We start from the raw sequence: 25,824 nt of genomic DNA, 5'->3' as shown, positions 1-25,824 counted from the left end.
ATTAAGTCCCACCTACTATAAGTATGTAAACAAACAAACAAACAAACCACTTCAAGCTTTATTTTCACCAGTTTCTAGTGACTGGCAAATACAAAGGCAGGAACCATGTCTATTTTATTCTATAGTAAATTATTTAGAATTTAGTATTAGGATCAAGTGTGTTTTTTGTCTCTGTGTGTGTGTGAATGAAGAATGACTATGCCCTGCCAGTTTGACTCATTGAATGTCATTCCCATGGACTGAGATGTACTGGTTCAATTCCCAGCTAGGGCACATGCCTAGCTAGGTCCCTGGTGGAGGTGTACATGAGGCAGCCAAATGACGTCTTTCATTGATGGTACTATCTGTCTCTCCCTTCCTCCCTCTATATAAAAAAGAATGACTGAAAACTTCATAACAATTTACCATATAAACTGCTATGAAAAATATTAAAACAAACAGTTTAGTTTGATCTGTATTTTTCTGATAGTTTATAAGATCATTCTTAAATTGAAGCCAAACTGAAATCATGTTCACTAATTTCAACTTAAATTTCAACCATGCTTCATTAGCATGTATTAAGCATTTTTTTAACACCCCAAATAAAGAATAAAAGCCTGACTTTGTAGGGTAATATATAATTTAGGAATAATGCACAGTAAGCAATATGTGGAAAGCAAACAGGCCACATCTTTGCATGATCCAAATGAACATCAGTCTAGTGAAGATAAATTGTACCAAACAAGGTATAAAACAGAGAGTGTGACTAAATATTCTCTAAGAATATAATAACTGCTAATGCCTTTCTGTTTTCTACGCAAATGGTACATACATTTGTGAAAAAAAGTAAAAATTAAGAATAAAAAGAAATTTTATAAAAATGTAATCATGGAATGTCTGATAACTTAGTTAATTAAGTGATTTAGGATTGCAAAAAATCCTTTGCAAATTATGAGAACAAAGTGTCATTCATTAAATGAAGTCAAGATAAAGATTACTTTTTGAAAAGAAGATGAGGAATGGAATGGAGAAGGGAACCAAGGGGATTCACACATGTCTATCATGTTTTATTTTATTAATTAATCATTTTTTGTTACAGATGTTTCTCCTTTTCCCCCCAACTGATTCCCCCCTCCCCATCCCTCCTCACCCTGTCCCCAGCTTTGTTGTCCATGTCCATTGTTCATGCATACATGCATATAAGTTCTGTGGTTTCTCTCTCCCCCACCACCCCCTCTTTTGGGGATTGAAAGTCTTTACCCCACTTCCACATCTCTGGGACTACTCCATTCCTCAGACTGTTATGTTCATTATATTCCACAAATAAGTGAGATCATATGATACTTGTCTTTCTCTGTTTGGCTTGTTTCACTTAGGATAATACTTTCAAGGTCCCTCTATGTTGTCTCAAAGGATAAAAGATCTTCCTTCCTTTTCTTTTTTTTATCCTCACCCGAGGACATTTTTCCATTTTTTATTCAGACAGAGCGGGAAGGGGAGAGAGGAAGAGAGAGAGAGAAACATCGATGTGAAAGGGACACATCGAGTGGCCACCACCCACACAACCCAACCAGGGCTGGGGACAAACTGCAACCAAGGAACATGCCCTTAGCGGGAACCGAACCTGGGTCTCTGTGGACCGCAGGCTGACACTCTAACCGCTTAGCCAAACCGGCCAGGGCAGATCTTCCTTTCTTATAGCTGCATAGTACTCCACTGTGTATATGTACCACAACTTTTCTTTCTTTTTTTTATCCTCACCTGAGGACATTTTTCCATTTTTTGTTCAGGTAGAGTGGGAGGGAGAGAGAGGAACAGAGAGAGAGAGAGAGAGAGAGAGAAACATCGATGTGAAAGGAACATATCGAGTGGCTGCCACCCGCACAACCGACCAGGGCCGGGGACAAACTGCAACCGAGGTACGCGCCCTTAGCGGGAACCGAACCCGGGTCTCTCAGGACCGCAGGCTGACGCTCTAACCGCTGAACCAAACCGGCCAGGGCTGTACCACAACTTTTCTATCCATTTGTCTACTGATGGACATTTGGGCTTTTTCCAGATCTTAGCTATTGTAAATATCATGTTTTATTTCTTAATAAAAACAAATGACTAATTTTGATTAAGCTGGATTGTAGCTACATAAGTATTCATTGCTGTTATTCTCTATACTTTAGTCTGTATTCAAGATATTTCATACCAAAAATATACTGAAAGTAGGTATGGAATCAGAATCCATCCCATCTACCTAGTAAAGTATAAACAATACTATATATTTAATAATTACCAAAACAGCATGTATTTTATACATATTTAATGTCTAAGTTCACCTGCTCTGTTTGGAAATACTTAATATTAATGATGTAAGTCTAATTCTAGAGATGTTCAGACAAAAAAAAAAAAGGTATGCAATACCAATAAAGTATCTATTTCCTAGCTCTAGAGCCCCTTGGCTTGATTGGCTTCTCGTTCCTAACAGATCCACAAAGTAATGGAACATCATCTTAGCTTTCTAATGTGTGGCATTACTAGAAATTCTCTGGTACATTTAATCTAGAATTCAAAGGCTGAAGGGCATAAAACAGAATTCCAAGAACGCAGATTAGCCAGAAAGCTGGGGCCAAAGGAGCCAGAGGAAAAGTCTTAGTTAAAAAGCACATCTACATCAAACAGCGAGTATTGGCGAGGGTGTGGAGAAAAGGGGACTCTAGTACACTGTTGGTGGGAATGCAGACTTGTGCAGCCACTATGGAAAACAATATGGTGTTAACTCAAAAAATTAAAAATTGAACTTCCATTGGCCCCAGTGATCCCACTTCTAGGAATATACCCTAAGAAGCCTGAAACACCAATCAGAAAGAATATATGTACCTCCATGTTTATAGAGCGCTATTTACAATAGCTAAGATCTGGAAACAGCCCCAGTGTCCATCAATAGACGAATGGATAAAAAAGCTGTGGTACATATACACAATGGAGTACTATGTCGCTGTAAGAAAGAAAGATCTCTCATCCTTTGAGACGACACGGAGGGACCTGAAAAGTATTATCCTAAGTGAAACAAGCCAAGCAGAAAAAGACAAATACCACATGATCTCACTTATATATGGAATATAATGAACATAACAGTCTGAGGAATAGGTTAGACCCAGAAACATGGAAGTAGGGTACAGACTGACAACCCTCAGAAGAGGGGGTGGTGGGAGGTGGGAAGAGATAAACCACAGAACTCATATGCATGTATGCATCATCAATGGACATGGACAACAAAGCCGGGGACGGGGCGGGGGGGATGGGGAGGAGGGTGTCAATGGGGTAAAAAAGGAGAAACACCTGTAACAAAAATAAAATTAAAAAAAAAAATAAATAAAAAAAAGTACATCTAATCAGCCCTGGCTGGTTTGGTTCAGCAGTTAAAGCATCAGCCTGCGGACCGGAGAGTCCCGGGATCGGTTCCCGCTTGGGGCATGTACCTTGGTTGCAGTTTGTCCCTGGCCCTGGATGGGGTTGTGTGGGTGGCAACCAGTTGCTGTGTCTCTCTCACATTGATGTTTCTCTCTCTCTCTTCCCCCCCTCTCCCTCCCGCTCTACCTGAAGATAAATGCAAAAAAAAAAGCACATCTAATCAATCATGTTTTACCTTTCCAAATATACCTGCAGATTTTCTTCTTAGGAGTAAAATTAAACTTGTTAGAGCAAATGGAATTTTTAAAAAGTCCTAACTGCCCAGCTGTTATGGCTTAGTGGTTGAGCGTCGACCCATGCACCAAGAGGTTGCTGATTTGATTCCCAGTCAGGGCACATGCCCAGGTTGTAGGCCAAATCCTCAGTGGGGGGCATGCAGGAAGTGGCCAATCGATGTTCTCTCTCATCAATGTTTCCATCTCTCTCTCCCTCTCCTTTCCTCTCTAAAATCAGTAAAAAAAAAAAAAAAAAAAAAGTCCTAACTGTGTGTCTGGCTGATACGGCTCAGCGGTTGAGCATTGACCCCATGTACCAAAGAGGTCGTTGATTCGATTCCCGGTCAGGGCACATGCCCGGGTTGCAAGCTCGATACGTGGTGGGGGTGTGCAGGAGGCAGCCAATCAATGTTTCTTTCTCATTGATGTTTCTATCTATCTCTTCCCCTCCCTTCCTCTCTCTCTAAAAATAAATTAAAAAATAAAAATAAAAAGTCCTATGTGTTTTATTCCTAAGAGACAACTTGAAAACAGAGCAAGAACCATAAAGGAACCAAACATAATTTGACAAAACAAGCAGTCAAACAGAAATAAGAATAACTAAATTCTTGTTCCAGATCTATAAGTGTGGTCTCATTTAAATTTCATCGGAGCACACAAGAAAATGTGATTAACTGTACTTTTTCCCATACAAAAACAAATCTAAAATTTAGAGCAACAAGGAAAGAAAAATGTTATTTAGTTAGGATATGACTTTTAAATCTAATTGTTATTTAAAAGAAATACACACACTGGCCAGTGTGGTTCCATGGTTAGAGCATTGGCTAAAGGGTCATATGCAAGTGGCAAACAATCGTGTCTCTCTCACATCGATGTCTCCCACTGTCTCTCATCCTTTCTCCTTCCTTCCATTCTCTAAAATAAAAAATTTTTAAAAAAGGGAAAAATATCCTCAGGTGAGAATTAACAAAACAAAGAAATACACACTACGCACATTTTAAACTAATATCACCCTCCTTTCTCCCTGAGGTAAAAATTTTTTTTCTATTTCACTTACTAAGAATAAATAGAAAAGCTATGTGCATGATTCCAATTTAAGAAATCACTTGCTTACCAAAACTGGCGCCCACATTTGCAGCGAACAGGTTTAGCATCAGGATATTGGACTTTAACAACATGATGACAATCTGGGGCAGGACACCATTTTAATAGTCGATTGCACTGAAACACAAGTTAGAAAATAAAAAATGACAAATTAAATCACCATGTAAGATTTCCCAGCACACTAAGAAACTATTTATATTGCTTCCCTAGCATAAGGGGCAAAGAGAGGGTTGGTGACATTAGCATATAAAACCCTGCCATCAATACTCAGTTCTCTACAGCAATGCTTTTTGGATGCACTGGTTTTCTAAGATTACAGATTCCCTAAAAAGGGTTATTTATTTATTTTAAAAAAATTTAAAAATGTTTTTATTGATTTTTTTAGAGAGAGAGAGAGAGCTAGAAACATCGATGTGAGAGAGAAACATCGATTAGCTGCCTCCTGCATGCCCCCCACTAGAGATAGAACCCGAAACCCAGGCACGTGCCCTGACTGGGAGCTGAACCGGGACCTTTCGGACCATGGGATAATGCTCAATCCACTGAGCCACACTGGCTGGGCAAGAGCCGGTTTAATAAAATAATATGAAGTATCTCTTGTTCTGCCTTCAAAATATCACTGAGAAACTTTAAAGTAATTACCCATTATAGGACGATTAAAAAGTATCAACCTGTTTATGGTTCTATTTCAGGGCAATTTTCAAAAATGCAGGAAAACAATATATTCTCCAACACAGGAATGGCATTTAGATAACACAGACTAGTTTGAAACAAGCAAATGGATATATATACATGTAATTTCTCCCTTTGACCATGGCAGCTTTGGTCGGTTTGGCTCAGAGGTTAGAGCGTCAGTCCGCGGACCAACGAGTCACGGGTTTGATTCAGGTCAAGGGCACGGACCCTGGTTGCGGTTTGCCCTTGGCCCTGGTCGGGGTCATGTGGGAGGCAACCAGTAGATGTGGCTCTATCACACTGATGTTTCTCTCTGTCTCTACCTCTCTCCCACCCTGCCTACCACTCTATCTGATGATAAACAGAAAAATATCCTCAGGTGAGGAAAAGAAAAAAGGAAAGGAAAAGGAAAAGGAAAAGGAAAAGGAAAAGGAAAGGAAAGGAAGAGCAAGCAAGCAAGCATGGCAAAACACTCTGCACTAGAAATGAAGTTTATTGACCATTTAAAAAGAAAAATTACTATTCCTTGTTTTCTAGAAGACCTGACCTTCAGTTTAATCACTAATATAAATAAAAATTACTAGAAAGTAATTTAACTCTAGAAAGAGTTAAACTGCTAAGTTATACTGATGGCTCCTATGCTGGGGCTGGCAAACTTCCATAAAGATCCAGAAAGTAAGGATTTTTGGCTTTGTGGGCCATATGGCCTCTCTAGCAACTAGTCATCTCTGCCACTGTAGCACAAAAGTAGTACAGAACAAATGAATATGGTCAAATATTATCTTTATTTAGAAAAACAGGCACCCTATAGTTTGCAGACCTCTGTTCTGATAAAAGAAAGACTTTTTTGTTTTAATCCTCAACTGAGGACATTTTTGCATTTATCTTGAGATAGAGCGGGAGGGAGAGAGGGAGTAAGAGAGAGGGAAACATCGATGTGAGAGAGATACATCAAGTGGTTACCACCCACACAACCCCAACCAGGCCCGGGAAGAACCACAACCAAGGTACGTGCCCTTAGCAGGAACGGAACCCAGGCCTCTCTGGTCCTCGGGCCGATGCTCCAACCACAGAGCCAAACAGGCCAGGGCAAAGAAAGACATTTGATAAAAACACAACTATAGCATTCTTTATTAACAAAGCTTATTGGTAACATAAGCTAAAACAAGCAGAGTTAGAGTACCAAAACATGATATCATTAATAATTAGCAACAATTCTCTGCTAGGGATCAAGAGACATAATGAAAGAATACTATAAAAATAATTTTATTATCAAAGCTCAAGATCTATAGACAACCACTAATTGATCTGTCACATTCCTTTGAGAATAAGTGTTCTAATATGCATCATAAATAAAGTCCATAATCCATGTTATGGTAAAAAGTGTCTCTTAATGTTCAGAGTATTTTTATATAAAAAATTAATAATTCTATAAAAAAATTCATTGTATTAAATAAGTAAAGAATTAGGAGAATCACTTACCTCTACGAAGCTATTTGTTATTAAATGCTGATACTTCAATTTAACTTTTGAATCTGTGATCAGGCGCCTGAAAGCAAGAATAAAAATAGTTTATTAGGAAATTTCAGCCAAGAGTATTTTCTGCATTTATAAAATAGAATTTCAATGCTATGGCTATAAAACTACCCTAAATCAAAACTACTAAAATACACATAGATTATCAACAAATCTAACTGTAGTAATCACAATAATTTCAAAATTTCTATAACATTATTTTGGAACATTTCCCCCATACTTCTTACATTCTAAATATTCTATTTTTACCCACTTTGTATTATACTCTAATAACTTATCTACCACCCACTGGTAAATTTAGGCACCTTTCAGTCTTCTGACTCTGATATCTTGCCTTAAATCATAATTTCTCAGCCACATTCCCTGAGACCCCCTTCCCAAAAATCAGTGTGTGAAATAACAGATGTTGAAAGGAGTGTCAAGAAATGGATCCATGTTTTACTATATATAGTTTTGAGGGCCTTCTTCTTCTGAGATCTCTTGGTAATTTACCAGAAATACTTTCTGATTACAATGTGGCTTTTCTCATTACCTAGAACACTCTATAATTCACAACTATTTCGAGAAAACACAGGAACCCATGAAAGTGAAGAACCCTGAAGCTTAAGTTTCATTAGTTTTAATGGTAAAAACAACTATAAGTGTGTATATCTTTTAAATAAAAAACAAAATCTTGCAAAATCTGGCCTCATCTAATTTTTGAGCTTCTTACTCCACTGCTCTCCTATCCTGTCCTCTGCCACTTTCAGTGTACTCCTGTCATATCTGTATTATTTCAAAATAGTGAGTACTACCATTCTTCAGGGGGTTTTGCTAGGAAAGAAAAGGGGAGAATACCATGATGGTAGGACAGCCTAGGTTTGAATACTGGCTTCACAATTCACTAGCTATGAACTAGTAGTTAAGTAGAGATCTTCGACCTCTCTATTTTTCAGTTCACTGACCTATAAAATGGATAGCAGAAATAAACTTGTGAGACTAGAACAGCACCTATCAAATAATAAGCACTAGATAAATATTAGATACTATTATTATTACTTTACTTCATAAAATATAATTCTCAAGGAGGCCTTTCTTTTCTTTTTTTCCAATTTTTATTAATTTATTTTTGTTACAGATGTTTCTCCTTTTCTCCTAGATATCCTCCTCCCGATCCCATCCCCTAACCCCCACAGCATGGTTATCTATGTCCATTGGTTACACATACATGCATTAAGTTCTTTGTTTTATATCACCCCTCCTCCCCAGCACCCTCCTCTGAGGTTCATCAGTCTGAACCAAACTCCTTTCTATGTCTCTGGGTCTATTTTGTTCATCAGATTATTTTGTTCATCATATTCCACAAATAAGTGAGATCATAAGTGGTATTCATCTTTCACTGATTGGCTTATTTCGTTTAGCATAACACTCTCCAGGTTTCTCCATGTCCTCTCAAAGGATAAGAGTTCTTTCTTTCTCAGAGCTTCATGGTATTCCATTGTGTATATGTACAACCTTTTTATCAACTTATCTACTGATGAACACTTGGGCTGTGTCCAGATCTTAGCAACTGTAAATAGTGTTGCTATGAACACAGGGGTACATGTATTCTTTCTGATGCGTGTTTCAGGCTTCTTAGGATATATTCCTAGAAGTGGGATCACCGAGTCAAATGGCAGATCAATTTTTAATTTTTTGAGGAAACACTATATTGTTTTCCATAGTGGCTGCACCAGTCTGCGTTCCCACCAGTAGTGTACTAGAGTCCCCTTTTCTCCACACCCTCGCCAGCACTTGTTTGATGATTTGTTGATGGCAGCCATTTTGGCAGGTGTGAGGTGATACCTCAGAGTTGTTTTAATTTGCATCTCTCTGATGATTAGTGACGAGCATTTTTTTCATATGTCTCTTGGCCGTTTGTATATCTTGTTTGGACAGGTGTCTATTTAGGTCCTCTGCCCATTTTTTCATTGGGTTCTTTGTCTTCCTTTTTTTGAGTTGTATGAGCACTCTATATTTTGGAGATTAACCCCTTATATGATATATCGTTGGCAATTATGCTCTTCCATATAGTGGGTTCCCTTTCCATTTTGATGGTTGTTTCTTTTGCTGTGCAGAAGAAGCTTTTTAGTTTGATGTAGTCCCATGTGTTCCTTTTTTCCTTTGTTTCTCTCGCTTTTCATGTTGTTATCAGTGAAAATTCTGCTGCGTGTGATGTCTGAAATTGTGTTGCCTACATTTTCTTCTAGGATTTTTATGGATTCATGAATTGCATTTAAGTCTTTTATCTATTTTGAGTTTATTCTTGTATATGATGTAAGTTTGTAGTCTAGTTTCATTTTTTTGCATGTAGCTGTCCAATTTCCCCAACACCATTAAAGAGGCTATCTTCACTCCATTGTATGTTCTTGCTACCTTTGTCAAATATTAATTGACAAATTAATTGGGGTCAATTTCCAGGTTCTCTGTTCTGTTCCTTTCACCTATATGCCTGTTCTTGTGCCAGTACCAGACTGTTTTGATTATAAGGGCTTTGTAGTATACCCTGATATCCAGTGTTGTGACCTCTCCTACTTTGTTCTTCTTTATCAAGATTGCTACAGTTATTTGCAGTCTTTTTTGGTCGCATGTGAACTTTTGAAGTATTTGTTCTAGTTCTGTGAAATATGTTGTTGGTATTTTAATAGGAATTGCATTGAATCTATAGATTGCTTTGGGTAGTATGGACATCTCAATGATGTTAATCCTTCCATCTATGAACAAAGTATATGCTTCCACATTTTTATATCTTCCTCTATTTTTTTTCAATGCCCTGTAGTTTTCTGCAAATAGGTCCTTTATTTCTTTGATTAAGTTTATTCCTAGGTATCTTAACATTTTTGCTGCAATGATAAATGAGATTTTTTTTTTAGCTTCCCTTTCTGTGGGTTCATTACTGGTGTATGAGCATGCTAGTGAGGGACTTCCGGTCAAGAGGGCGGCGTAGTTAAACGGGGCATTACCTCCTCCCACAACCACATCAAAATTACAACTAAACTATAACACAACCATCATTCAGAACCACCTGAAATTTAGCTGAAGTCTTACAACTAGGAAATTAAAGAAGCAGCCACACTGTGACTGGTAGGAGGGGCGGAGGCACAGACCAGCTGGTCCCACACTCATGTATGGCAGATAAAAATCAGGAGGACACCTCGGCTGGGAAGGTTCTTCCTGAGAAGTGAAAGGTTGCTGTCCCATACCAGGTGCCCAGCTCAGGGTTCCAGTGCCAGGAAGAGAAATGCCTGTAACTTCTGGCTGCTGTAAAAACCAGGAGGAACTGAGGCCTTTGTTCCTTTGGTGAGCCCTTCCCTGGGGCAACAGATGGTGGTCATATCTGGGACTCCAGTAACCTGGCTCACACTGTTTGCCCCACCTTGGTGATTCCCTGAGGCCCTGCCCCACCCAATTTCAGGCCCACCCAAGAGGTTTCCAAAGGCTTTCCCATAGGACTGGCCTTCTTGGGTCCTGCTTCGGAGTTTCCTAAAACTCTCAAAGAAGCAGCATCTGGTCTCAGTGAGCCCCATACTTCTTGTTAAGTGGCCCCAGGCCTGGCACTAGAAGCACCCAGCTTTGGTTCACAACTTGGCTTTTCCTGGGCAACACCAAGCCTAGTACAAGAAGCAGCCATTGGCAGATTACTTTGTACCTTATGCGACGTGGCCCTGGATAGGACACAGGCAGCGGATGACCTTGCCGTAGGGCCAGCACACCCAGGGGGCAGCTTCAGACCACATCAAAACATCACCACACAACCACCTTCACAAGTGACACACTCAATGAGTGGATTCAGTGGGTAGCAGAAACCTACTGCAGTAAATCTTGCTCTGTGTGGTGGGACCCTACACAGCTGATCCTCCAAGGTAATCAGAGAGCAGTGGTCAGTGGGCACAGCCAATCCTTGCTGCTGATGAGCCTGAGTAAATCCCTCCCATTGATGTGCCAGTAGCAATCAAGACTCAATTACAACTGAAGGGTGTACAGTACACACTAAGGGTGCACCTCGAGGGCCCAGCTCGGGTAATCAAGGAGGCTCTGTGCCACTGGATCCAGCCAAAATGAGGAGACAAAGAAACATGTCCCAAATGAAAGAAAAGAAAAAACTCAACAAAATGAAGATAAACAATCAGATGCAGAGTTCAAAACATTGATTATAAGGTTGCTCAAAAAACTCGGTGAGACCTTCAAGAGACTTAGTGAGACCTTCAAGGAACTTAAGGAGACTGCCAAGGAACATAGTGAGAATATCAACAACATAAAAAAGGATGAGTCAGAAATGAAGGATGCATTAACTGAAATAAAGAATAATTTACAGGGTATCAATAGTGGAGTAGGTAAAGCCAAGAAGCATACCATCGATTTGGAATATAAGGAAGCCAAAAACACCCATTCAGAATGGCAAAGAGAAAAAAGAATCCAAAAACAATGAGGATAGTGTAAGGCGTCTCTGGGACAACTTCAAGCGTGCCAACATTCGCATCATAGGGGTGCCAGAAAGAGAAGAAACAGCAAGATATTGAAAACCTATTTGAGACAATAATGACAGAAAACTTCCCTAATTTGGTGAAAGAAACAGACATACAAGTATAGGAAGCACAGAGAGTCCCAAACAAGATAACCCAAAAAGGACTACACCAAGCCACATCATCATCAAAAATGCTAAAGGTTAAATACAAAGAGAGAATCTTAAAAGCAGCAAGAGAAAAGCAGTCCAATACCTACAAAGGAGCTCCCATAAAGCTGTCAGCTGATTTCTCAAAAGAAACTTTGCAGGCCAGAAAAGAGTGGCAAGAGATATTCAAGATAATGAAAAACCAATGACCTAAACCCAAGACTACTCTATCCTGCAAAGCTATCACTAAGAATCCATGGATATATCAAGAGTTTCCCGGACAAGAAAAAGGTAAAGTAGTTCATCACCACCAAACCAGTATTATATGAAATGTTGATGGATCTTCTTGAAGGAGAAGAACAAAAACATGAACAATAAAATGGCAATTAATACATATCTATCAACAACTGAACCTACAAACCAAAGAAGCGAGCAGAACAGAAATAGACTCATAGATACTGACAACTTTTTGTTGCTTGCCAGATGGGCAGGGGTGGGGGAGGATGGGTGAAAAAGATAAAGGAATTAGTAAGTACAAATTGGTTGTTAGACTGAAGAACCTCAAAGGAAAGGGGGCAGGGAGGGCAGAATGAGAAAAACCAAAGAACTTCTATGCATAAATGCATAAACAATGGCCACTGACAATAGTATGGGGAAGGCTGGAGGGGGGCGGGATTGGGCAGGAGGGGTTCAATGGGGAAAAGGGGAGGGGAAACATATGTAATACATTCAACAATAAAGATGAGTTAAAAAAAACAAAACAAGAATGCCATCAATTTCTTGATGTTAATTTTGTATCCTGGTACTTGGCCAAATTCATTTATTAAATCTAGTATATTTTTGATGGAGTCTTTTAGGGTTTTCTATGTATAGTATCATGTCATCTACAAATAATGACAGTTTCACTTCCTCCTTTCCAATTTAGATCCCTTTTATGTTTCCTTCTTGTCTAATTGCTGTGGCTAAGACTTCCAGTACTATATTAAATAAGAATGACAAGAGTGGGCATCCTTGTCTTGTCCCTGTTCTTAAGAGAAATGCTTTTAGTTTTAGCTCATTAAGCATCATTCTGGCTGTAGGTTTTTCATATATGGCATTTATAATGTTGAGATACGATCCCTCTATTTCCACAGTGCTGAGCGTTTTTATCAGAAATGGGTGCTGGATTTTGTCTCATGCTTTTTTAGCATCTATTGATATGATCATATGGATTTTATCTTTCATTTTGTTTATGTGGTGTATCACATTTATTGATTTGCAAATATTGTACCAGGTTTGTATACCCGGGATGAATCCCACTTGGTCATGGTGAATAATTTTTTTAATGTACTGCTAGATACAATTTGCCAGTATTTTGTTCAGGATTTTGGCATCTATGTTCATCAGGAATATTGACCTATAGTTTTCTTTCTTTGTAGTATCTTTACCTGGATTTGGAATTAGAGTTATTCTGGCCTCATAAAATGAGTTTGGAAGTCTTTTTTCTTCTTAAATTTTTTGGAATAGTTTGAAGAGAATGGGTGTTAGATCTTCTTTCAATGTTCAGTAAAACTCCTCTGTGAAGCTCTCTGGGCCCAGGCTTTTGAATGCTGGGAGAGTCTTAATTACATCTTCAATTTCCTTAGTTGTTATTGGTCTGTTCAAGTTTTCTCTCGCTTCCCAGTTCAGTTTTGGGAGACTGTGTGTTTCTAGAAATTTGTCCATTTTGACTAGATTGTCCAATTTGTTGGCATATAATTGTTCACAGTATTTGTTAATGATCCTTTGTATTTCTATGGTGTCCGTAGATTACTTATTCTCTTCCGTTTCTGTTTTTATTTGGGTCCTGTCTCTGTTTCTTGGTGAGTCTAGATAAGGGTCCATCAATCTTGTTTATCTTTTCAAAGAACCAGCTCTTTGTTTCATTGATCTTTTGAATTGTTTTTTTTTTAGTCCGTGTGTCGTTTATTTCTGCTCTGACCTTCACTATTTCTTTCCTTCTACTTGCTCTGGGGTTTTCTTTTTGTTTGCTTTATAGTTCTTTAGGTTGTGAGATTAGACAGTGTATTAGAAATTTTTCTTTTCTCCTGAGGTAGGCCCACAGTGCTATGAACTTCCCTCTAAGGACTGCTTTCGCTGTGCCCCAGATTTTGTGTTGTTGTGTGTTCATTTTCATTGGTTTCCAGGAAGTTTTTAATTTCTTCCTTGATCTCCATGGTAACACATTCATTGTTCAATAACATGCCATTTAGTCTCCATGTTTTCAAATGTCTTTGCATGTTCTCGTTGTAGTTGATTTCTAGTTGCATGCCATTGTAATCTGAGAAGTTTTTTTTTTTTTTTTTTTTATCCTCACCCGAGGACATTTTTCCATTTTTTGTTCAGGTAGAGTGGGAGGGAGAGAGAGGAACAGAGAGAGAGAGAGAGAAACATCGATGTGAAAGGAACACATCGAGTGGCTGCCACCCGCACAACCAACCAGGGCCGAGGACAAACTGCAACCAAGGTACGGGCCCTTAGCGGAAACCGAACCCGGGTCTCTCAGGACCGCAGGCCGACGCTCTAACCGCTGAGCCAAACCGGCCAGGGCGCTACCCCAGCTTTTTATTCCTTCCCGTCTACTTGAAAAAAATATTCCCATCCCTTCACTTTCAACCTATGTCAGTTGTTTGTTGTGAGATGGGTCTCTTGTAAACAACCTATATATGAGTCATGCTTTCTTATCCAATCAGCTTCTCTGTGTCTTTTGATCAGAACATAGAATCCATTTACATTTAAAGTTATTATTGATGTGTACTCATTTACTGCCATTTATGTTTATTGTGGTTCTATTTTTCCTAGCAATTACAGCAGTCCTTTGAACATTTCTTCCAGTGCTGGTTTGGTGCTAATATATTCCCTTAGCCTTTTTTTCTTGGTCTGGGAAGCTCTTTATTTCACCTTCTATTCTGAATGATAGCCTTGATGGATACAGTAGTCTTGGATTCAGATCCTTATTTCTCATTACCTTGATAACTTCAGGCCATTCTCTCTGGCCTGTAGTGTTTCTGTTGAGAAGTCAGCTGACAGTGTTATGGGGGGGGGGGGGTTCCTTTGTAGGTAACCTGCTGCTTACCTCTTGCTGCCTTTAGGATTCTCTCTTTCTTTAATTTTTGGCATTTTAATTAGTATGTGTCTTGGTGTGGGCCTGTTTGGGTTCTTCTTACTTGGGGCCCTCTGTGCTTCTTGAACTTGTATGCCTTTTGTCCTTCACCAAGTTAGGAAAGTTTTCTGTCACTATTTCTTCAAATATATTCTCTAACTTTTGCTCATTTTATTCTTCTTCTGCAATTCCTATGATGAGAATGTTGTTACATTTCATATTGTCCCACAATTCTCTTACAATGTCCTCCAGTTTTTTCTTTTTTGTTCTCTGATTAGGTGATTTTTTCTACCCTGTCTTCTAACTCACTGATCCGATCCTTGGCCTACTCTACTGGTTATTCCTTGCAATGTGTTCTTTAATTCTGCTATGTCATTCTTCATTTCCAGTTGGTTGGTTTTCAATGCTTCTATATCTTTACTCATGCTGTTGAGCTTCCTTATGATGATTACTCTGACCTCTCCCCCTGATATCTTGCTCATTTATCTCATCTTCCTTTCATTTATCTCATCTTCTGTCAAATTATCTTGTTTTTCATTTGGGATATTTTTGTTTCACCATTTTGGCTGTCTTAGTGGGTTTTGGACCCTGCCAAATTTTCCCTGCAGGTGTTGGTGTTTCGCCAGTTGTGGCTCCTTCTGCTGGGTTTGGATGAGTGTGGGAGGACCCACGTTAAACACCACTGTCAAGTCTTACTTTCCTGGGTAGATTTACAAACCCAGGGAAGGTTCAGTTATCCCCTAACTTTTTGCCTGGAGCATATTAATCTCAGTTATTTGATGAGTCTTGTGTTGTAGCCCTCCACTGAATGAAGAACTCCCTCAGGTGTTCAGGGTAAGAGGATTTCCAGAGGGTAGGGCAGATGCTGGCTGGCTGTTAATGAGCCTTAATCTGCATCTCTCTGGTCCAGCAGGGTGGTGCTAAATTTCTGAGGGAGGGGCTGTTGCTTCTTCCTGGGGCTCTGGGAAGGGGCTCTTTGAGTAAGATGGCTACTGTCCTATGAGGGAGTGATTCAGCAAAAAACTCCCAGTGCCCTCCAAATCCAGATTCTCTCCACACAGTTCCAGACCAGTCTGCCCTCCCTCTGCCGGAGCCTAAGGTGAGTGGCTGTAGCTAATTTAGTGCTCTGTTCTGGCCCTCTGTACTGTGAAGCTGGCTTGAGATTTTGAACTTGAGAGAGCTGCTCACAGCGAAAACAGCTGCTGTCTGTGGGCTCTCAGCCTGCCCTCTCGTACCTCAGCAGATCCTACCAGGCTCGATTCAGTGTCCCTTTTTCCTGTCCCTGGTTATACGGGTCCTCTCCAGATGCATTTCTGTTGCTTTTCCCTGATGATTTGCCTTTATTTTGGTTGTAATTCCAGTTTAGTCCTAGGAGATGGTCTTTGTAGCTTCCATTCACTCTGCCGTCGTTTTGGAATCCCTCAAGGAGGCCTTTCCTGATAATTCCTCCCCCCAGTCTAGATACAGACCCCCCCACTTACTTCTTATGGCTCCTTATACATTTCTCCTTTATAGAATTTGCAATATTTTTCACTAGATTGTTATCTGTATAATAATTTGTTCAATTATCTAAACAATAAGCTTCATGAAAGAATCCTTTGTATCCAGCACACTGCCTGACTGTAGAAAGTGTTTAATAAATATTTTTAAACGCGTAAAAAGCTCCATGTTTCACAGATGTTGAAACACAGGTCTAAAAGTAATGTATTTTGTGATTCCTCAAAAAGTTAAACACAGAGTTACCATATGATCCAGCAAATCCACTCCTAGTTATATCTATACAGAAGAGAACTAAAAACAGCTGTTCAATAAAAAACTTGCTCCCAAATATAATAACACAGATGTTGCCACAAAAAAGTGGAAATAACCTAAATATCCAATAACTGATGAATGGTAAAACAATATACAGAATAACTGTGTAATAGATTATTATTTAACCATAAAAAGGAATAATATATCGATACATGCTACAACATGGATGAACCCTGAAAACATTGTTAGGTGACAGAAGCCAGAAACAAAAGATCACACATTGTATGACTCATTTCAATGAACTGTCTGGAATAAACATATCCATATAGACAGAAAACAGATGAGTGGTTGTCAGGGTCTTGGAGGAGGAAGAAATTGGGAATGACTAATGAATATGGGATTTCTTCTGAGGATGGTGAAATTGTTCCGGCATTAGATGGTGGTGATGGTTGCACATTATGAATATATTAAAAGCTGCTGTTGCCCTGGCCGGTTTTGCTCAGTGGTTAGAGCATCAGCCTGTGGTCCAGAGAGACCCAGGTTCGATTCCCACTAGGTTGCAGTTTGTCCCTGGCCCTGGTTGGGTCATGTGGGTGGTGACCACTCAATGTCTCTCTCACATCGATAATTCTCTCTCTCTCTCTTCCTCCCTCTCCCTCCCACTCTATCTGAACAAAGAATGGAAAAAATGTCTTCGGGTGAGAATATATATATATATATATATATATATATATATATATATATATAAAGCTGCTGAACTATTTACTTTAAGACAGTTATAATGGTAAATATTGTGTGAAATTTACTTCAATTTTAAAAAAGTTAAGAAAATAACCATAACCAAAGTTAAATACCTTGATTCTCAAACACATCTTACTTCTATTATCCATAATACTTCTCTGATGTGACAGAACCTAGTGGTTTCTTACAGCTGAGTGAGTCCAACCTAAACAGCTGTCTAGGTTTTCCTTAGCTCACCAGGACTGGTGAGAAGAGGTTAACCATAGTTATGAGGCCAAAGTTATTAGGTCTTAGTCATTAGGCCACAGTTTATCTGGTGACAGGAAAGAAAAAAACTGACCTCCCATCCTTGAGAGTAAGCATTCAAAAGACGGCAAATGTGATCCTAACCATATTAATAAGCTAAGTCTCTTGACAAAGACCTGTTGCCATCATTGATGTTGAAAATAGTTATTGTGCCAACTCTTATAAGGATGGCTGCTCTTTATAAAGGTAGACAAAATTACTTCTAGTGAATGCCTACTATACATTCTGAACAGTGTCAGATGCATTTAACCAACCTTGTGTTTTGGGATAATTCACCACCACTTTTACAAATGAGATAACTGGAGAGTTATGATTTAAAACCAGGTGACTGTAAATACAAGGATTTTTAAAAACTGAATTTATTGGAAGTGACACTGGTTACTAAAATTATATAGGATTCAGGTGTACAGTTTTATAATACATCATCAGTACATTGTACTGTGTTTTCACTACCCCAAATCAATTCTCCTTAAGAATTTTTTATTTAGTATGCCAGGTACTAAACCATGCTTTCTGTTCATATAGCACCCTAAATATATCAACAATATTATGCTTAAATTTAGGAATGATAAAATATTTTCTTTAAAAAGTATTTTCCGCCCTAAGCTGGTTTGACTCAGCGGTTAGAGTGTTGGCCCACAGACCAGAGAGACCTGGGTTCAGTTCCCACTAAGGGCACGTACCTGGGTTGCAGTTTGTCCCTGGCCCCAGTTGGGGTTGTGTGGGTGGCAACCAGTCAATGTTTCTCTCTCACGTCGATGTTTCTCTCTCTTCTTCCCCCCTCTCTCTCTGGCTCTGTCTGAAGATAAATGCAAAAATGTCCTCTGGTGAGGATTAAAAAAAAAAAAGTATTTTCCTCCTTGACATACCAATTATAAAGCATAAAGAAAGAAATAAAAATCACCTGTGACTATCACCCAGGAGGAATAACCACTCAACACTCTCATGAATCTGGACCTATTCTTTCTTTTTTTGTAAATATATGGCATTTAATGTTAAATGGAGAACTTACTACATGTACTTTCATATCTTGTATTTTTTTCAGTAACATTATTATAGACATTTTCTAATGCATTAAAATAATTCACAAATCTTTTTAAGGGCTATATTGCATTCCATCCTCCCCTACTGTTGGGCATTTGGATTGTAGGATTATGACAATGTGATTAACATCTTTATAATAAACCTTTGATCAAATTTCTGGTTATTAAAAATAAATATATCATTTTGCTTCATTGCAACCGAGAGAGCAAGATGGGTTACCAGAAACTCTGCTGGAGCCATCCAAGAAAATAGCCAGAGTTCTTAGTCTTGCTGCGTCTACTCAAAACTGCAGTTGGATACATAAATATGGACTCAAAAATAGGCTTCATTAAGTTGGACTAAGTGAACTTCCTTAAATGGGTTATTCAAGACATCTATGTTGCTGCAGAAACAATGCTAGCTCTTCGTACATAAATTTTAAAGACTTCAATTAAAAATGTATTTTTTAATAATCTGAATTCAGCTAATCAGAGTCAAAGGTCAAAATGATCTTACAGTTACCTCTGGCTCATCTCTTTCTCTTATACCCCATTATCTAACTCTGACTCTACCTACCACCATTATCTCTCACCAGGACTTTTGTAATAGTCTTCCAATCTCTCTACTCTTACTCATAGTATCCTATTTATTTATTTATCCTCACACAAGGATATTTTTTCCCCATTTATCTTCAGATGGGAGGGGGGAAGGTGGGAGACACTGATGTGAGAAAGACACACTGACTGGTTTTCTCCCACATGACCCCAACCAGGGTCAGGGACTAAACAAAACAGAGGTATGTGCCCTTGACCAGAATCAACCATGACTCTTCGGTCCGTGTCTGCGGGTCGACGCTCTAACCACTAAGCAAAACAGGCCAGGGACTTTTATTTTTTTAAATTAAGTTTATTGGGGTGACATTGGTTACTAAAATTATATGTTTCAGGGGTATAATTATATAATACAACACTTGTATATTGTATTGTGTGTTCACCACCCCAAGTCAAGTCTCCTTCCATCACCATTTATCTCCCCCTTATCCTTCCTATCCCTCTCAGTCCTCCTTTCCCCCTAGTAATCACCATACTGTTATCTATGAGGCTTTTTTATTTTGCTTAATCTCTTCACCTTTTTCACCCAGCCCACCCCCGCCAAGAGAGAAATAGAAACATCAATTGGTTGCCTCCTGCATGCCCCTGACTGGAGATGGAGCCTGAAACCCAGGCATGTGCCCTGGCCGGGAATCAAACTGGGACCTCTTAGTCCATGGGAGGATGCTCAATCCACTGAGCCACACTGGCCGGGCTCTGTAGACTTTTAAAAATAAATACAACTTAGGGGTAAAAAAAGGTTTCTTACGAAACAAAAATTATAAAGGGGAAAAACTGATAAATCAGATGCCATTTAAATTCATCAAAAAATCATTGAAATAGAAAAGGGAAGCCACACATTGGGGAAAAACATTATTACTCACCAAGGAACTGCAAATTAACACCACAACGAGATATTCCTACACACTTACCAAAATGGCTAAACTTAAAAAGACCAGTGATACAAATGTGGGCAAAGATGAGAGCAGTCATACATAACTAAGATGAGTGTAGAAAGGTACAATTACTTTGGAAAACCATTTGGCTGTATCTAACAAAGCTAAAACAGTTACTTATGAGTATACACCCCAAAGATATCAGTGCATGTCCGTCTAAAGACATAGAGAAATCTTCTTTGCAGATTTTCCACAGTAGCCCAAAACCAAACCAAAAACCTCCAATTGTCTATTATCAGAATAAAATTATTACTTAGCAACAATAAAAAATAAAGCTAATAACATATGGATATATTTGGCAACATGCATATATCTCAAAGACATCAGTTAACTGAAGCAGATACTCATAAAAAGAATACATGCTATATGATTCCCTTTAAATGAAGTTCAGGAACCAGCAAAACTAATAGACAGTAACAGAAGTCAGGATAGGCAGCAGAGGTGAGATGGATACTGTCTGGGAGAGGGCATAGAATAAGCATTCTGGGTACTGAAAAGTTTATACCTTGATTTGGGTGGTTAGTAAAACAAACATATTTGCAAAGTAAAAATCAATACATAGTAAATTGAGCTTATTATAATTAAATAAGAATTATGTTTTTCCATTGTAAAAGATGAGATGCTCTACTACACTTTGACTGATACACACATCAAAGTTTACTTCTTCTCTTGTTTCAGGTGGTACAAATCATATAACTTCTTGTAAGGGTCTATCTAGGCAGCTTTGCAAACCTATTTGTGATTTTTAAGATACCAATATAAGAAATAACCAGCTGACTTGGATGTTTGGAATGTTCTTGAAGCAGCACAAACTTACTGAACTACATTTACTTCTCTCTAGGTCCATTCAACTATTTGATTTTATGTAATATTTACATAGTTATAATATTATAAAAGTAGTGGCTTACAATTTTGTGAATAGACCTACTGACAGAACACAATTCTGTTCCAGAATAAAAAGTAATATAAGAAAATAAATTTAGGTTCTAAATAACTATATAAAAAAACTAACCACCTGTTAGGATAAACAGAACTAGATGAACATTTATTTGGTCTCAAGCAATAAACAATTTAGAGAAATAAGCCCTGGCCGGTTTGGCTCAGTGATTGGAGCGTCTGCCTGTGGTCTGGAGAGACCCGGATTCGGTTCCCGCTAAGGGCATGTACCTCAGTTGCAGTTTGTCCCCGGCCCTGGTTGGTCGTGCAGGTGGCAGCCACTCGATGTGTCCCTTTCACATCGATGTTTCCCTCTCTCTCTCTCCCTCTCCCTCCCTCCCACTCTATCTGTACAAAAAATGGAAAAATATCCTCGGGTGAGGATAAAAAAAAAAAATTTTTAGAGAAATAAGTTTCATTAATCTCAGAAAAGTATCAAGGAAAATCTTGAGACAGAAAAACTCTCAAAGTATACTGTTACTCTTCTGACTTTGGAAGTATAACTACATTGAGGCCATTGTGTAGGGGAACTCTACTTTCTGAAGTAGCCTTGATGGTATCAGAGCACAAATCAATCATGAAATTTGTAAAGATGGTATATACTTATGAAAACAAGGGAGAATAATATATTTTGTTATTTATTTAATGATATATGCCACCTATTACGTTTTTAAGAAAAAAAATTTTGATTAATTTTGAATTTTTTTCTTTATTGATTTTAGAGAGAGAAGAATGGAGGGATAGAGAGATAGAAACACTGATGACAGAGAACATCGACTGGCTGCCTCCTGCATGCTCCCCACTGGGGATTTGGCCCACAACCTGGGCATGTGCCCTGACCAGGAATTGAACCTGCAACCTCTTGGTGCATGGGTTGACGCTCAACCACTGAGCCGCACTGGTTGGGCTCCATTACATATTTGTTACTAAGAAATAAAAAGACAAATCTATTGACTCACTAATCTTAAGAATTTAAGACTACTCTAAGAAACACAGAGAGTCAGTGAATAAAGACTTTCAGTGTAGTGTTCCCAAGGGTTAGAACCACACATTCTGAATGAAAGTAAACAGGATTTGGTCAACACAAATAGATTACCTGGGGTCACACAGCTTATAGTTTAAGGAAGAATACAGACCAGAATATGGGAAATCAGAAAAGTATATGGTAAGGGAAAGTATCGCAGAGGTAAGGAGTACATAGTATGTCTGCTCAAACCAAAATGAAAATCTAAACTAAGGCCTGAAAAATGACTAAGGATAAATAGGTTAAGAAAACTGAAAAATAAAACAGGGAGAGAATACTGCATGTAAGAAAGTCAGGAGATAGTAGAGAAAACAGTTAACAAAATCAAACCAAACCAAATGCAAAGTACTTTTAACCAACCAAGTTCTACATGGCTAGAATAGAGAATGTGAGAAAAGGTGAAGCTGCAGAAATGAGCAATATAAAACAATAGAAGTTATTTGTGAAGAAGAATTAGAGGGTGATAAAAGTGGGTATGAGGAAATCATTTAAGGGCCAGTTGCACATTCTCACCTAAAAGATGATGACGACCTGAATTAGGTTAATGGCAGTAGGAACAAAGAAATGGATGGATTTAAGGTTAATTAGGATATGGCATTGACAGAATCTGGTGCAAGGCTGACTCTGGGAAATGCAAGAAAAAAATGAATCAGGAATATCACTAAGGTTTCCTTAGGCAAGTCTTTAACACCTAGTGGTGCCATTCTTTGATACTGAGATGCGAAAAAAATAAGTGAGTTTGGTTGTGGTGGAAGTAGTAGGAGGGTTAGCCAGACAAAGCCTTAGGAATACACAGTACATACGAAGAATGCCTAGTAGGTAGAGAGATATATGGATCTCAAGCTCAAAAGAGAGAGTTGATCTACAGATATAAATTTGGGAATTTCCAATGTATGCCTAGGAATAGTGTATGAAGTGCATACAGTGAGGAGAGACAGTAGGTTGAACAGAACACTGAGGAGCAATATTTTAGGAAGAGGCAGAAAAAGATGATTTTGCAAAGATCTATTCCATTACAGTAGACCTGGAATAGGCCTAGGATGGTAAGCTTAGGGGTAGGTGGCTGGGATGAAGGTGATTTTACTGAAATGAGTAGATCGTGGAAATTAAAGGCTATAGCAGTGGTTCTCCAACTTAAATGTGCATCAGAACCATACTAGGAGAGCTGGTTGTTCAGATTGCTGGGCCCCATCTCAGAGTTTCTGATGAAGTTTGGAGTTGGGCCTGAGAATGTGCATTCATAACAAGTTCCTAGATGATGCTGATGCTGCTGGTCAGGGGACTATGTTTTGAGAACTAGAGGATTATGGTATAGAATGGACTATACATAAGGACATTGAAATCACACTGGATGGCAGTAAGCTTCAGGAGAAGAAAAGGTAGTGAGTGAGATATAAGCCCTAAAAATAATTAAGTGGGAGTGACCAAGAAGTCTGATAAAAGCACAAAGGGCTATGATATACTGGGATAACACAAGCTTCAAAGGATCTATGGATTTTAAATTGAAGTAAAGAAATGGTCTGAATACAGCATTTGGGACTAATGGACACAATGACTTTACCTCCTGACCATAAGGTATACAGGGGAAAAAAAGCTAGTTTCAACTTGAGGAAGTTATAGGAAAATATGTCTTCAGGAAAAGATTGGGTTTCAGTTTCAATGCAAGTTCCAAATGACCTAATTCAAATTAGAACAAGAAACCATTTTTAATCTATCAAATTGGAATTTAAAAGAAAATAATACAACTGGGACAGATTCAGTTTCTTGCACACTAAGAAAAAAAAATTAAGCCCATTCCAGTTTCTGGACCTTAAGATTAAACATTTAAAAAACATATTCTCACCCTGGCTTGTTTGGCTCAGCAGTTAGAGCATCAGCCTGCAGACCAACGAGTCTCGGGTTTGATTCCAGTCGGCTGTGGTTCGTCCCCGGCCCTGGTTAGAGTCGTGTAAAAGGCAACCAGTCAATGTGTCTCTTTCACATTGATGTTTCTCTATCTCTCCCTCCCTCCCACTCTATCTGAACAAAAATGGAAAAATATCCTCAGGTGAGGATTAAAAAAATAAAATAAAAATAACAACATATTCTCTGATTCTTTTAAAATTTAAAATTATTTATTTAAAAGAAAATTGAAGATACAAACCAATAGTATATAACTATATAAAGTAAAAAGTGGAAATCCCCTTCCTAATCCCTAACCCCTAGCTGACATTACTATTAAAATTTTCTGATGAATATTCTCAAAGTTTACTATGCATGTACCAGGCTCCATATCCAAAGAACTCTAGAAACCCCAAAGATAAACACAAAGAGAATCACATCTAGGTATATCAAAATCAAACTATCTTAAAACTGAGACACACCTCTTCTTTTTTTCTTTTTTTAAAAAAAGATACGAGGGGGTGGGGCATCAATGTGAGAAAGACACATTGATTGGTTGCCTCCTGCACCACCCCAACCAGGGCCAGAGATAGAACCACCCAGGTATGTGCCCTTGACTGGGAATCAAACCTGGGACCCTTTGGTCCATGGGCTGATGCTCTAACCACTGAGCGAAAACTGGCCAGGGCACAACAATTCTTAAAAGCAGCAAACTGAGGACAATAATATGATTAATAGCTGACTTATCAAAAACAATGAAGGTAAGAAGGCAGTAGAATGACATATTCAAAATGATAAAATTATTGGAAGACCAAAGAGCACATACATTTATAGAAATTGACAAACAGCATTATGAAAAGTCTGCAACAGAGTTTATACTCCTTATTGTACTATATTCTCACTTACATTACCAAATCTTTAATCCTTACCAATATTAAATGCAAAAAGTTTTTTAAAAAGATGAATAATCTAATTTTGATATACATTTACTTAACTAGGCATGATAGCTATTGTTTATAACCATTTTAATTTCTTTCACTGTGCAACCATTTAAATTTCTTTCACTGTGAACTGCTTTTCCATAGGATTTTCTTACTGATTTGTAAGAGCCCTTATGAGATTAGCCACATTTGTTTTAGGTGTTGGAAAAATATTTTCTCCATTTGCCATTGTTTCCCCTCAAATAAACTTTCATGAAACAACAACCTTCTTATTGACATCTCACAGCCCAAACAGCACTGACTCAGGAATTAAGCAATTTAGGATTAGACCCCATGGTCAGAAACTAACTATACTTGTTTCTCAGAGTTTTTTTCTCCCTTCAAAAGAGAACCTTTCATAAGAAGAGTAGTTAGCTAACAGCCTCCAGCTGCAGTGCCCTTGGGATCCATAGTTTAGCAGTAATCCAGCTGAGGTCAAATTCTCCCTGAGAGGCACGCAGAGAATGACTGGACATGGCAAGGATACTAGAGCCTGGTAATTTCTGCTTATCGAAGCATTCTTCTGTGTTCAATCTATAAAATGAAACTCCTCATAGAGCCTCAGAAGATTCACAGCTGCACCACAGTCTTAGTCTCTTCCTACTGGATCCCCCTTCTTTCTTTCTCTCCTGCACAGATGCTACCCCACAGTAAATCTCTTTCATTTTTAAATCTGCTTCCCAGAGGAACTTACTCAACTGACAGACTGGTGTATCTTATTCCTAATTTCAAGGTTTACTGAAATCTAATTATCATGTATTGGCAAGTTTCCCAGAATAGTGACTGAACATTAAATCAAGTTTCAAATGTTCCCTTGTACTACAAAATAATGTATGTTAGAAAATCTCTTTAGACTTCACAAGAATTCCAACTCCTTTATGGTGAACAAAAATTTAGTTGAATCAACTAATCA

At 38.5% G+C, this 25,824-nt stretch overlaps 1 protein-coding gene across 2 annotated transcripts in view; it reads right to left on the bottom strand.

The window, feature by feature from the left end:
- ARIH1 (ariadne RBR E3 ubiquitin protein ligase 1) overlaps nucleotides 1–25,824 on the bottom strand; it is a 134,936-nt gene that overhangs the window by 17,419 nt on the left and 91,693 nt on the right. For both annotated transcript variants that reach the window (XM_036247785.1, XM_036247789.1), the window contains 2 exons: nucleotides 6,918–6,984; nucleotides 4,771–4,877 (listed from right to left, as the gene is read on the bottom strand). In XM_036247785.1, the coding sequence (XP_036103678.1) occupies nucleotides 4,771–4,877; nucleotides 6,918–6,984 (174 nt within the window). The remainder of the gene's footprint in view (nucleotides 1–4,770; nucleotides 4,878–6,917; nucleotides 6,985–25,824) is intronic.

This window comes from Molossus molossus, unplaced genomic scaffold, assembly GCF_014108415.1.
Source record: "Molossus molossus isolate mMolMol1 unplaced genomic scaffold, mMolMol1.p scaffold_m16_p_1, whole genome shotgun sequence".
NCBI classification, from domain to species: Eukaryota; Metazoa; Chordata; class Mammalia; order Chiroptera; family Molossidae; genus Molossus; species Molossus molossus.
The sequence above is the reverse complement of the archived record's forward strand: the minus strand, read 5'-3'. Positions and strand labels throughout refer to the sequence as shown.